The 14,396-nt window shown below is 41.3% G+C and overlaps 1 protein-coding gene across 1 annotated transcript in view; it reads left to right on the top strand.

The window, feature by feature from the left end:
- The window catches only part of mrpl11 (mitochondrial ribosomal protein L11), a 44,827-nt gene extending 34,220 nt beyond the window's left edge, over positions 1–10,607 (top strand). Inside the window, exons 4-6 of the mRNA XM_022760056.1 lie at positions 7,162–7,255; positions 7,730–7,889; positions 10,364–10,607. Of these exons, the coding sequence (XP_022615777.1) occupies positions 7,162–7,255; positions 7,730–7,889; positions 10,364–10,478 (369 nt within the window). The 3' untranslated portion in view covers positions 10,479–10,607. The remainder of the gene's footprint in view (positions 1–7,161; positions 7,256–7,729; positions 7,890–10,363) is intronic.
- The last annotated feature ends 3,789 nt before the right edge of the window (positions 10,608–14,396 follow it).

Below are 14,396 nucleotides of genomic sequence, written 5' to 3'. Positions count from 1 at the left end.
AAAATGTTTATCTAAGCCCTTTTAGCATTGAAGGACTGTCTGGTAAGGAAATGCCGCGTGAAGTCTTTTCCTCTGTCTATCTTTAGCACAGTCGCTCCTCTGTCCGCATAATGTCTCGCTGTTCGTGCTTAAGCACATTTTAGAAGCATCAGGCATTATCTCTGGCTGGTCAGCGAGTCCCTTTCATGGCATTGTGTGGCATGAAAGGGCCGTCTGAGTCGGTGGGAGAGATCATTATCCGACATTGACTGAACAGAAGGAAACGAACGGGAGCTGAATGTGTGAGGCAGGGCCCCAGGGTTTGCTTTGACTCATACCCAACATCATAGCCTTTATATTAATCCATATTTAATTAGAATTTCCTCAGTGCTCCCTCCCCGCTTGTTTACCCTCGCTATGTTGTTTTATGGGAGGCGGAGTGGGAGGGAAAGGCGTGCATAGAAGGTGGTGAGGTTGACATGGGATTACTATTAATAAGTATGGGAGGGGAGGGAAGGTAGAGCCTAGCGACGGCTCTGGGGACGTAACTGCGTTTCATTTCATTAGTGGGATATTGTAATTCAAACAGCACCCATCAGCTGTGAAACAATAACCTCCCTCAACTCATGTGATAGGTTGAAATTTCAATGAGTTTGTTATTGTGTTAGCGGATGCACAGAAATACCAGTGAGTAATGAGCAGTGCTTTAGACGCTAATGAAGTGATGGGGTTGTGTAGATTGAGCAACTCATCAGCATTCATCAGGTTCTTTTGAGGCCTTTAGAGGAGATGATGTTCAGGGAACTTACTGCTCCGTTAAGTTCAAATAAATGTCTTTCCTTCTGTGTCATTGGAGAATGTCTCAGGATGAGTGACTTTTCATCAGATGCATTATTAGAATCTGAAAGCCCCGCGCTGTCGTGGAGCAATACAAGCTCACGAGTCCATTAAACTGTGTATAAAAATCCTTTTTTTTTTTTTTTTCTTCCCCTCATTTCTGAAATGAACATTTCAATCAGAGTGTTGCCTTTGGGAAGGATGGCGGGTGAAGGTCAGTTTAAATTTCAGCAGTAATAATTAGATTCTTTATTAGTTTTTGCCACTGAATTCATCTCCAAAGAGGAATGGTGCAAAGGAGCCGCGCTGGCCGGGTGTTGACTTAATGTCACCCATCCATTTTGCTTTCGCTCTGGTTGGCCTCGCAGGAGCTGGAAAATGGGAGCCTCATTCATCACTGGGTTTCTCTGGCTCTGGGCACCAACATGCATTCAGTCATAGCTCGAGTGACACACACACACACACACACACACGCACACACAGAGAAACAAACACTCTGTCTGGAACAACAGAGCACACACGTACACACACACACACACACACGCATCTCGGTGTGAATATAACGAGAATAACTGGTATGAATTGTAAAAATGACTCCACCAAAACATTGTAGCACAAACACACACAGTAGTCACACATATATATATATATATATATATATATATATATATAATAGTAACCTATATCACCTCACCACTATTCCTATATATATATTTAATATATATATAGCTATGGCATTCCTGTGAATGTATCCATGAACCATCCACACACCAGCCACCCCTGAGCCCACTCGTGTGTGTTGAATACAGTTCAGACCCCTCCTGTGAAGCTCAGACCTGACTGACAGTTTCTCAGGCCATCCCTGTATTCTGCAGCACGCAGTCTGACATGAAGTCGTTTTGGAGTGAATGTTGTGGGGAGCACGGGATCAGACCGGACGTAATCATACATTTAAAAGAACCCCTCCACGATTTTACCCATGCTTATTTTTGCCTCTCTTTTTCCCGTCCCTTGTTCCTATCCAGCAGAGGAACTCCATCGGCCCAGTTTTGCAAGGACTTCTCCAATGAGAAAACCAAAGAGCTGAAGGAGGCGCATTCGCTCTCTCCCAGCTCATAGGTCCATGTGAAGGTGCGTCTCGTTTGTGGGTCGCTCTACCACCCATGCGCTACCGCTTTACGGCTTAGAGCCCTCCCTCCCCACATTTGTGGTAATTTTCAGCCTAGACTGGCATAACATTTACCGAGAGCACTTCATTATTCATACTCCTATCCACTGTAAGTAAGCTTTTCCGAGTTTGCATGTGCGATTAATGAACAATACCCAGAGGAACTTTGGAGTCAAGAAGGCATTAAGTGCATGCAAGAGATGTAGAATACTCACGACCAACGCGCTGTCTCGGTGAGGCTTGTAGTTTTTTATTTACACAAACCGCATATTGTTTGCCTTCACCTCACCCCCCCCCCCCCCCCCCCCCCCCCCTTTGTGTGTCGCTTCAGGTCAGGAGTTGTGTCCTTTCAGATGAATAAATGTGTGTTGTAATTAAGGTTTGTGATGTATGGAGGGGAAGCCTAATCCTTTTAAAAGCGTGAATTTATTTTGACATGCAATATCCCGCAACAGCTCTTGCCATCACATCTGGGGCCTCTCTGCTGCCGATCAGTGCCATCTGCTGGTGGTTTTTAGTGGTGTGCTTGCTCTGCTCACACTGTGCTGTGTAGCTATACTCTGTATGTAATATTTAATGTTTGCATGCAACATGTTTCAGCCTTTGAGACGAATGTTTCTCAGCTTGCCTTCACCTCGGGCTTGTTGGTAGCCTTGAGCACATCTCACAGTTCCCTTCATCTTACTTTAAAGGAACTGTTTGACATTTTGTGAAATCTACTTATTCACGTTCGAGCACAAAGTCGGATGAGAAGATCGATATCGCCTTCATGTCTTTGTCTTAAGTAAGGAGCTAGAGCCGGGAGGCAATTAGATTAGCATAAACTCTGGAAACATGGGGAAACAGCTAGACTGGCTCTGTCCAAAGTTTACAGATCAGCCCACTAGCACCTCAGCAATTAGCATTATTACATCAGTTTAATCCGTACACAAATAGACATGTAGCAAGAGCTGACCTCAGATAAATGCTAACTTTAAATGTTTGACGTTTAATTAGCACCTTACATAAATTACAGCTGAGATTACAGATGATGGGAATGTCGTTCATTTGCAGGGTGTGTGATCATAAACCAAAATTAAATATTTGATCTGATGATGGGACTGGGGGGAAAAGCCAGGGATCACCAACATTATTACTGAGGAGGGGAGCAGAAATGTGTTTTTCAAATTTCATGGCGCTAAGCTAAATGTCACTCGTCAAGCATATTTTCCAAAAAGTATTCTTTTAATATTTTTCGGCGGCAGGGGGTTTCACTCCCTTTGTCTTTTGGTTTTGTATTTTCCTCCTGTGAGAAAAAGGCCGGTGCAATAGATGTTTTTGTTTAATCTTATAAAATTGAGGAGGAGGCAAGAGCAATTTATTGGACCTTTGCAACCAATAGCCTTTTCATAGATAGAGAAAAATCCTGTTCCCTCTGTCGAAAGGTCACCACTGTTAGATAACACGACTCTGAGTGATGACAAATCACCTGCTCTGTGGTATCCTCTCAGCTCAGCCTACAGTTTATTGCCCGGCATTTGCTTGTTTGTTTGTTTTTATGTGACAGATAACAGATGATCCAAAGTAAACTTTCCTCAGATGATTTATTGATTGGATCTATATGTCACATTTTGGTTTATAAAGGTCTCCGGCTAGGGAATCTGGATCTGAATGAAAAGAAAAGGGTCAGAAGAAGTCAGTCAGGCTGAAGGGATTATTTTTGCCCTGAGGGGAGGATGGAAAGGACGAGGGAATCGGGCTGGAGAGCAAATGTGCAGCAGCACACAGCTGAAAACACACAGGGGTAGATAAATTAAGACCTCATGCAAATGACCTAAGTTACTCTGAAGTTAAAGTAATTTTGTATGAGTGTTTGTTGATTATCTATTAACGAATCAGTATTACTGGTCAATATTTTTACATGTATAATGTGAATGTAAAAAAACAAGGAATAATAATAATGATAACCAGAACAAAAACAATAGGGACCCCACACAGTCAAAGTCAGCGGCTAGCTGGTGAACATAGCGGAGCATTGAGCTGCTAAAGAACCAGAAATCTCAGCCAGAATAAATATTGGACTTAAATTCACTAGGTGATCAGAAACACGACTGGAAGTGAATGATTATGTTGTTTTGCATCTGCCAGATGTGTAAGTAAGTGACAAATTCACATATGAATTTAACAGGATACGTCAGTGTCAATGCACTGACCGCAAATGGCCAAAAAAAAAAAATCAAATAGGGTGGCTTTAAATTGTTGTCTTATATTAATTCGAACAACAAAAGCTCATAAGTCGTAACAGGAAAAGAAAGTTTAATCTATTAACCCTGAATAAAAAATTCAGATTGCTATAGTATGGCTTTGGTTTCTATTACAATCCTGAATACAACATTTGACAAGGTATGAAAAGCAGTGCAGGAAGTCCTTACAAGAATCTGAGTCTGATGAAAGAAAAAGCAGGTTCTCTTGATGTACAGGGGGGTGGGCTTAATACTATCCCACAAGAAAGGGAAGGAATTCTGCAAAAACCTCAAGGCGCACTGCTTCATTAAAGACCCTGAGGAAGACCAGTGAGCAGTTGAAATGTGTTCATCTTAGCTTTAATCATGTAGCCTCGACAATAAAGGCCTTTTAACTTTTTGCAGTAACGAAGAAACGAATTTTCGGTGGGGGAATTCAGAAAAGTTGGTTCAAACGATGATATGTCGGTTTTGAATATCAATTAGTGTCTGCTGAAAATGTGTTAAGAGTGTCAGCCAAAGGCAACAATACAGGAAAACTTGATGAAACATGTCTGTGCCTTTACTCAGACAAATATATTTTAATGGTGTTCAGAGATCTTCATCAAATTTCAGTTATGATCAAGTGCCAGAAACGGAGGTACAGAACTTTTATGGTGAAGCCTTAACTACGGCTGAGGACACCATGGTCACATTTACAGTGTTGTCTCTGTGAATAAGTTGGTTTAATCACTTATTCTGCTACTTTTTGTATTAATTTTAATTCATTGAGACCAAGTGGATCAATCTACTATCCCTCCATCAGAGTTATATTCCTGGCAGTGTGGTGATGGCTTCACATCAGCCTTTAAACCACCAGTTTGAAGGTAAAATCGTCCAATTATAGCTTAATACCTCTTACCACACACGACAAGCCTGTCAATCTCTAGATTTCATCTCACAGTGAATGGGTGTGCACGGGGCTGTAGCAGAATAATAAAAGGCATTTAAAGAGTTTAGAGGGTTTTTTCCTTTCAAAGCTAAAAACATAAGTGCAAAAGTGTGTGAAAGTCATTAAATGTTGTTTTTTTTTTTTTGTTTTTTTTGTCTGCTCTAACGTGAGCTGCAATCATTAGCATGTCAACTAGCGACAAACATAACCTGAGGCAGCTTTACTTCCAAGGATTTGGTCTCACAACAATTTCATAATTAATTTCCGAGGACAGGGCCAACATTAGCAGCTCTTTCCTATTCTTTATTGGTTTTAAATACGTTTTGTGACTCAAGCCGAACTGTGTTGCATGTCAAACCCTGACTGTCTACTGAAGAAGAAAATGCCAAAAAGGTCTAAAGGTTAAAGGAAAACAAACAAAATGTATCCGTCCATTTTTTTTTTTTCATCAGTTTTCTGTTGGAGGTTGAGTCGCAGCGGCAGCAGGTCAAGCAGAGTAGTCCAGACATCCCTCTCCCTAGCAACGTTTTCCAGCTCTTCCTTGTGCGCTCCCAGGCCAAATTAGATATATAATCTCTCCAGTGTGTTCTCGACCTCCAATGGAAGGCTCCCGGGAGGCATCCAGATGCCCGAACGCCCTCAACTGGATCCATTCAGCGCAAAGGAGCAGCATCTCTACTCTGAGCTCACCCTGGATGTCAGAGCTTCTTACCCTATCTCTGAGGCTGAGCCCTGCCACCCTGCGGAAGAAACTCATTTCAGCTGCTTGTATCTTCGCCCTCATTCTTTCAGTCACTACCCAAAGCTCATGACGATAGGTGAGGGTAACTGGTAAATCAATAGCTTTGCCTTCCGGCTCAGCTCCCTCATCACTGGACACTTTAGTGCTTACACTGCACCAATCCACCTGTCAGTCTCCCCCTCCGCCCTACATTCCCTCATGAACAAGACCCCGAGATAGAAACTCCTTCACTCTGGGAAGACGCTCCATCCCAACCTGAAGAGAGCAATCCAATGTTTTCCAGCAGAGAACCCTGGCCTCACACTTCACACCTCATCCCATCTGCTTCACACTGCCCCAGTGCACGCTGAAGGTCACGGTCTGATGAGGCTAACAGAATCACATCATCTGCAAATAGCTCAGAGGAAACACTGAGACCTCCAAACTGGACACCCTCCCCCCCCCCCGGCTGTCCATGAAAATCACAAACAAGGTTGTTGACAAGGGAAGGAATGTGTTTGACTTACTTCCTGTGGGCCCACCACCTGCACGGGACAGGCATCGGGTCGGGGTTGAATGTAGGCCGGGCTCGGCGTGCTGATCCCTTTTTAAAATGTGTACCTTAAATTGCTCATCACACATAATATTGGATAAACTAGCTTTACACAGCAATATAAGAACATACTCTTTATTAATTCAATGTCATGTCCTCTGGACGGTGAGGATGCTGACTTTTTGCCTGGAAAATCTTTAACCATGATATCTTATAGTGCATATTTATGGCTCCTTTGACAAGACTCTCGTTATAAATCAAGCCAGTTGGAAACATTAAAAAGTCACTAGTTATGACGTTTTCGCACTCATGAAGCTACGGCAACAGCTGATTAAATTTGCTAGCGACAGTTGTCATTTGCCGGGTAGAAATTTTGAGCCTGTTTTTGTTTACCTCTGTCTAAAATCAAAGACCCCATTATGGCAGCAATTACTATGAATTTCCATGAAAAATCAGCCACTGTTATCACTGTAAACTGCACGCATGCCCTGCAAGAACAGACCGTTTGATAGGCGTAGCAACAGTAACTAATAAATATGAAGAAAAAAAAAGATAATCTTACAGACTTCTCCTGGTGCTTAAGGATAAGGACACATTTCTTAGGGGCGGTGTTGAGCTGAGGGAATCATGACCTCAGTGTCTTTTAAAATCCTGGCTACAATGAGATTATTATTCCATGAAAACCTCCATAAGTTGGCGTGCCCACTTTTGATCAAAGGTTTTAATTTTATTTCCTCTCTTTCTCTTCAGCCTGACAGAACTTATGACCTGAAGATCGGCCAGCCCACGGTGGCTTACTTCCTCAAGCAGGCAGCGGGCATAGCGAAAGGGGCCAATAAGACAGGTGAGACGTGCTGCTGCTCTCATGTATTTGCTCGCACTTAAATGTTCACCTGCTGTAACCCACCCTGTAACGGACACACGACTCTCCATGGGCTCGGTTTGGAGCGTTGCTGTGATTGATGTTATATTCATGACATGCGGGGGAACTGCAGCAGAGGGAGCAAGTGGCACAGGTGGTGTGTTTGAAAAAAAAAGAAAAAAAAAAGAAAGAGAATTATGGATATCCACCTTTTTATGCTCTGAGCTCTCCTCAGACTCGTTTCAGCTGTTAACTCCTAATATCACCCCATCACCCTCTCCAGCTACCTTCACCTGCGCGCACACACACACCCGCTTCATCTTCTTGTGCTGATCATTACCTTTTGCATTTAGTAAATGTTTAATTCTTTCATTATTCACACTTTTGCCTTCCCTTTTATGTGTGTGTGTGTGTGTGTGTGTGTGTGTGTGTGTGCGCGCATGTGTGTGTGTGTAGGCCACGAGACAGCGGGGATGGTGTCAGTAAGGGCAGTGTATGAGATAGCCCAGGTGAAAGCTGAGGATGAATGCTTCAAAATGAGGAACACCTCCCTCGAGACCATCGTCAAAAGCATCGTTGGCTCGGCCCGTTCGCTTGGCATCAAAGTGGTCAATGAGTGAGTCCTGATTCTTTGCTCGGTGCATAATTTCGTAGTATACCATAAATCTGACCTGTGGGCTCACAAGCTGTGCTATCAGGTCCGGTCTTGAGCTTGTCAGTTGGTCCTAGCAGATTGTTGCTCCCTTCTTGTGTGTAGTTCTTTACATTAACGAGGATACACGGTGTCACAAACATAAAGCTGCACACATATTCCTGCAGAGCTGCAAAGAAGCAGCCACTTAATGAGCCTTGTGTCGTATACAAAGGCTGCGATACCTCCTAACAGCCACTAGAGGTCAGATAAGATAACAGTAAAGAGACCACCATGGCCACAATAACATGAACACTTACAGTATCTTCAGTGTGTAATCAAATCCAATTCAGTAAAAAAAAAAGAAAAAAAAAAGTCCTGCAGCAAAAACTGTTGTAAGGTGAAAGGGCTCATAACGAGTCAAGAATTAGGATGTCCCATTCTGTAATTCTCCTGTTCTGATTCCTTTTATATAGAGTATAACGTTTGATACCTTACCAAGTGGATCCTTAAAGACTCACTGTCCTCCAATATTGAGATACAGGTATATATACCTGTATTCGTTGTGTTTATGTTAATGTTTTTCTATGTAATACAGCTGCACAGTGCATATTTATGTTACAATACGCCATTAAATAAGACAAGAAGAAGAATTTCTTTATCCGTCTTTGCAGTTCCAATTCAGTAACTTATCATACAAATACTTAACATCATTCTACAGCGTCTACTTTTCTTCTTCTGCCTCTGTGCTTTATATCACCAGGCATTGTTGCACAGTATTTGCTCAGTGTGTAAATTCAGATTTGAATTATGCATCTACTTTTAGTTTTTGTAACTGATTTGGCCGCAGTAATGATGTCATTTGCCGCTGGTACTGTATTAATATGTTCATCTATCTGTGGTTAAGGCTGTAGTTCATAGTGTTTTTCGAAAAAGTGACATCACGTTGTATGATGCACTTCCTGGTCTGACTCTCTTTACACAAAATAACGTGAATAACAACATGAGCGTCTGACAAACACAAACAGCTCAATACAAAACCAGAAATTACAGTCTCCAAACTCGCTGTAGAGTTCAATCAACAACTCCCTCCAGGCATCCGGCTGGACTTTGTGGTTTAATACTAATTACAACAATGTCACGCACATCACCTCTCTCCTCTCTCTCTCTCTGTTTCCTGTCTGTACGTCTACTGTGATTTATCCGAGGGAAAAATGCCAAAAAGCTTTAGAAAATAAACACTGTTCTCCCACAATGCATTGCACAAAGGCATCAGAGGCGCTGATCACAGCTGAAAAAGTTTAAAACAAATGGTGGACGATGGTTAGACAACTTTGTGAACACATAACAGAAAATAACTACAACATCCTTGAGAAAAATGTTTTGTCTCTTTGTGATGTTGAATTAGAGATATTCCAGAACAGTTAAGTAGGTTGGTTTTTTTTTGTTTTTTGTTTTTTTAAGAGCTGCAACAAGTAGTGGATCAACAGAAAATTAATTGGAAATTATTTTCATAATCAATTCAGTCATTTTTTAGTCACTATAATCACGATATCTTTGATGTTGAGACATTTGAGGACGTTTTCTTTGATTTGGGGAAACTGTGATAGACATTTTTTGTAGGCCTACTATATCAAGGACCAACCATTAATTGAGATAATAATTGGTAGATTAATCAGTAATAGAAATGATCATTAGTTGCTGCCATATATAGCATTTACTGTATACAGTCAACTAGGACACGTTGGTATTTGATTGCTTTAGATTTTACAGTAGTGGCGCCTCCTCACCCACTCCTGCAAACTTACCTGTGAAGAGCTTCGCATGTGAAGATCCACCTGTGCTCACTCTTCCACAGATGTTTATCATTCAGGCCGCGCACAGCATTATATTTATCTTGCTGCAGTCTCTTTTAGTTCAACGCTCAAGCAGAATCTCACTCAACTTCAACCTGCTGCTTCTGTCTCTACTTCAGTTAATGACTTCGTGCTCTTCCCACAATCCCTTTCTTCCCCTCACTTAAAACTTAACATGTCTTGCGGCTGCAGTGCATTATGATTTATTGAGAGTACTGTCAGTGGAGAAATTTCTCCCTGGATGGTTGTTGAACACTGTTGCACTGTGTTGAGACGAGAGAGAAACCATTCCTCTTTGACTCTGGCGCCAAGTCAAGTCAATGTTGCAGATAGCTGACAGATTGTCTGCAATCAAGTAAAATTTAATTTTGTTATTAAGTATCACTGCATCTCCACTGGAAACCTGCTGATGTGTTGTTTGTACAGTGATATTAAATTTTAAATCATGATGCCATCCTCAACATTTTGTCTTTCAGCCTTTTAACAGTGTTTATATTTTACTGTGGCTTCACTTCCTGTACTTATAAATCACACATTTAGGGTAACTGAGTATCATCTCTCTCTCTCTCTCTCTCTCTCTCTCTCTCTCTCTCTCTTCCTCAGTCTCTCAGCTGATGAATACAGAGTCTTCTTGGAGCAGAGGGAGGAGAAGTTGAAAGCTGATGCAGCAGCAGCTGCAGCCGCTGCAGCCGAAGCTTTGTCGAGTAAAAAGAAATGACGACCTTTACGTCCAAAACTGACCCTCATTCCTGTTTATATTGACTTTATACATGATGTACCACATTCAAACAAAAACACTGTTCATGTTGTTTGCGTCAGATCTTAATAAACAGTAAGTTATGTGATATATTTTTTTCTGTGTCCTTATTTACAGCTGATATTAAGATATATTTTAGAATGATTTAGAAGAATTTACATCAGATACATTTTGGCAACAAAAAGATCCACTCAAATTTTGGAAATATTTATGACGCTGAGTGTCTGATTTCCTCTGAGCTGAGCTAATGAAAGTGTAATTGCTCTGTCGTGGAAGGGTTTGTACATTCAGTCTCTTTGATGTTATTATCTTTTATTAACACTTCCGGAAGCGATTTGGCTTTTTGTCAGGTTGTGCAGATGGTTTCCTGCACATTTTACACACATCTTATCAGTCAGAGACCTAAAGGCTTCATCTCATGTATAATTGCAAAATTCACATGGACTAAGGGCGGGAGTATAACTCAATATTATTATTTATTGAGTTTAACTGGAATTATAACGTAATGTCATGATTAAGTTTGTGCAAGCACATACATGATCTTATTTCTCCTCAAATTTTGAAGTTTTTACACATGTAAAGTCTTTGGTTTCATCTAATGAAACAATTAATCAGTCAAACCAATTAAGTCATTCATCGAGTAAAAACACCAACTATTAACTGGTTACAGCTTCTCAAATGACGATTTTCTGTGTTTCTGTTCCCTGTAAGTTTTGTGTTTTCTATTGTTGGTCTGACAAAACATGCAGTTTAAAGAGAGAGAGAGACATTGGACTCTGAGATCTTGTGTTGAGCAATTTTCACACTGTCGTGACATTTTATATGTGAGTTTTCCTGCATTTACCATGACATAATATACTGTATTGTACCATGGTACAGTTGTATCATGGCAGCTCACTGGAGTGTGTGTGAAAATTTTAAAACACTTCGAATTAAAGTGATTCATAAATGTGGCCATTTGTTTTCCACCTTTTGTGTTACTTTCCCTCCACCACAGCTCAGCAAGGAGAAGCTGTCTGAAATACAAAGAGGGAACAGGTGTCTTCAGTCCACTGTGGACAGGAGGAACAATTTCAGCAACCAATAACTGAACTACATACATATAAGCACGTGAGTATTGTTTCAGGTCAGACTTTTAAAAATGTGAGCCTTTCCTTTAATATCCTAATATATAATTTCTACCACATCACTCAGCTGTACATGGACCCTACACTTATCTGTAAATAGTGCCATTTGGATCTTTATTACACCTGTAATGTTTTTTTTGGTTAAATGAACCTGAGATATAAAACTGTGTCCTTACACCTGCCCTCTTCATAACCTTTTCCTAACATGGCCTCTTACACAACACACAATATGCTCCTTTCTGGTGCAGTACTTATCTTTGCCAGAGGATAGCAGCAGTCAGCTGTGCAGCGCCGCCTCCTCTGCTCATCTTCACTCTGTCAGAGACACTGCAGCAGCTTGTGATGGAACAAAATGTTCGCTTGCCGAGAGAAAATATAATGTTCAGGGCTTTGCCTCATTACATATAATCGATTCTGTATCATCTATTTTGTAGCAGAGATGATGAGATCTGGCAGAAATGATATTGTAGGCCTCAGTCCATAAAACCCATCCTCTATTTTTTGTCTGTCATGATTTACAGAAAACAGGCAACTTATGTGTGTTTTTGTTCTGTGATTTTGGTTATGTTCACCTATTCATCCTGTGGCGACAGAGTATCAGTTTGTCCCACATCCCTTTTTACTGTACCTCTAATTTTAGCCTCCCCTTACTCTTTCTTTGTCTCCCCTCTCTCTCCCGCCCTCCCCTCTCTGATCCTTCTGAATGGAGGCTGAGAATAGATGGGAGGCTGTTTCAGTCAGAGCTCTTGAGCAGGAATGCCTATATATGGAGTCTTACACCACGCAGAGCGCTGATAGAGTTGCAGGTACATCGAGTGAATGTGGGCTACTGTGATTTGTAGAGGGGGGGGGGGGTTCATATGCCTACTACTATGTGTGTGTGTGCATCATCATAAGTGGGAGGCCATCTGTGTGAGCCTGTGTGCACGTCCTTGCACGCAAAAAACCTCGATGCCAAGTGTGTGCGTCAGTCTGAGTCAGATAGTGTCTCATTCTGTCTCGTCATGTGTGTGCGTCAGTGCTGTTGCTGAGCGAAACTCGCTCCAGGGGAAGAAATGGAGGAGAGTGTACGGGAGGGAGCGAAAAGAGGCAGGGATGGTGGGATGATGATGGTGATGGTGATGATGATGATGAGGAGGCTGAGGGAGGAACGGGGGGTTTGACTGTGACGACACAAATGCATCAGCCGCATTAAGTGCACTTTAATATAAATGCATTTGTATGGCAACCAAATACACTTATAAGCATCACATAAGAACACTGGTCCACAATGTCCATTCTGCAGTAAGTAAGATGTTTAGAATATATTCCATTTTAGGCAATAAAAATCTCTTTCTCATATATACAGACCAATAACTGTTTCATACAAATGTACAAATGTGTACAACCTTTCTGAAAAGAACATATGCCTATATCCACAGACATAATGCATATGCTTTAACATCTTTTTCAAATATCACACATACAATAATATAATTTTACACATGTATATTAACTTAGCCTTTAATAGCTAGAACGTAGGAATCAATCCTTTACTTGACCGTAGACAACTCTACGTGAGCATGTCGACACCATGGGAATAGTACCATTCTCAACCCGTGTCGCTTGGTAACTGAATAGAAATAGCACCCCATCCCTATTTTCATTTTTTAAAACAAAACTTTTGTATTCTAACCCCTCTCAAAAAAGAAGAATCACTCATTCACATAGTCAATTGTGCCTCACTACACCGCGCTCCAGTGGAGCAACGATGTAACTGTCCATGTTGAATGGACATGATAAAGAGTTCAGCAGGTCAGGGCCGTTTCAGGCACACAGGAGCCGCTATAAGCTGCCAGCATTGCAAATATTGATGCTGCAAGAATATCCAGCCGACTGCCCTCAAGCCAAGAGGGACCTGAAGAGCCCACATTCAGAGTCTAATGTACAGTACAACGTAGCAGTGGATTTGTGGCATGATCAGAGCTCCGGCAAACTTCCAGACAATCTGTTGTTTGGTGTTACATCTCGTAAAGCAATGGACACCTTCAACATTCTTGAGATCTTCACATGCCAGGATCTCTTCACATGTTCTCTTTTTTTGTTTGCACATCACATTGATACACAAGATTTTAGATGGAGAGATAAATATGAAATGTTAAAGGTCTGAAGCCGCAAACTCAAAGCTCAAAGTATCTCAAGTTTTTAAGTTGAATACTATTGTGAGTTTTGATGTAGCCTTTAAGGCTTTGAGGACTGGGTGCTATCAAACCAGAGCTGCACCAGCTCTGAAGGCTGAACAGAAGATTTCACAGCAAGAAATCTTTCCTCTTTTGATCTAGTGATAGTGGTTGGTCATTTTAAGTATGTAAACAATTTGTAAACAATTTGTAAACATTTGACTTCCAGTACATTTGAGGTTTGGGTTTGCGTTGCTGCATGTCAAGCAAAAAGTGCTATAATTCATCTCCCTATTAAAATAGCAAGAAATGTATTATTTTTTGTTCACAACAGAGTTTTCACTACGAGTGAATACAAGTGCGCGTCTGGAAGTTAAACAGCGCTTACAAGTTCAGAGATGTTTCTCTGTCTGATCATATCTGAAGCTCGTGTTACAGAGAAGCTGAAAGATACCACATGGACTCAAAACCCAGTCAGTTATGAGTCCATGTGGTTGCACCATCATGTAAATGTTGCACCAGGTTTGTAGTAGTATACAGATTAATGAGTGAACAAAAATATAAAGCCAATCTTTGTTCTGAGGAGACATGTA

The sequence above is a fragment of the Seriola dumerili genome, unplaced genomic scaffold (assembly GCF_002260705.1).
Source record: "Seriola dumerili isolate Sdu_G_001 unplaced genomic scaffold, Sdu_1.0 BDQW01000331.1, whole genome shotgun sequence".
In the NCBI taxonomy this organism is placed as follows: domain Eukaryota; kingdom Metazoa; phylum Chordata; class Actinopteri; order Carangiformes; family Carangidae; genus Seriola; species Seriola dumerili.
The sequence above is the reverse complement of the archived record's forward strand: the minus strand, read 5'-3'. Positions and strand labels throughout refer to the sequence as shown.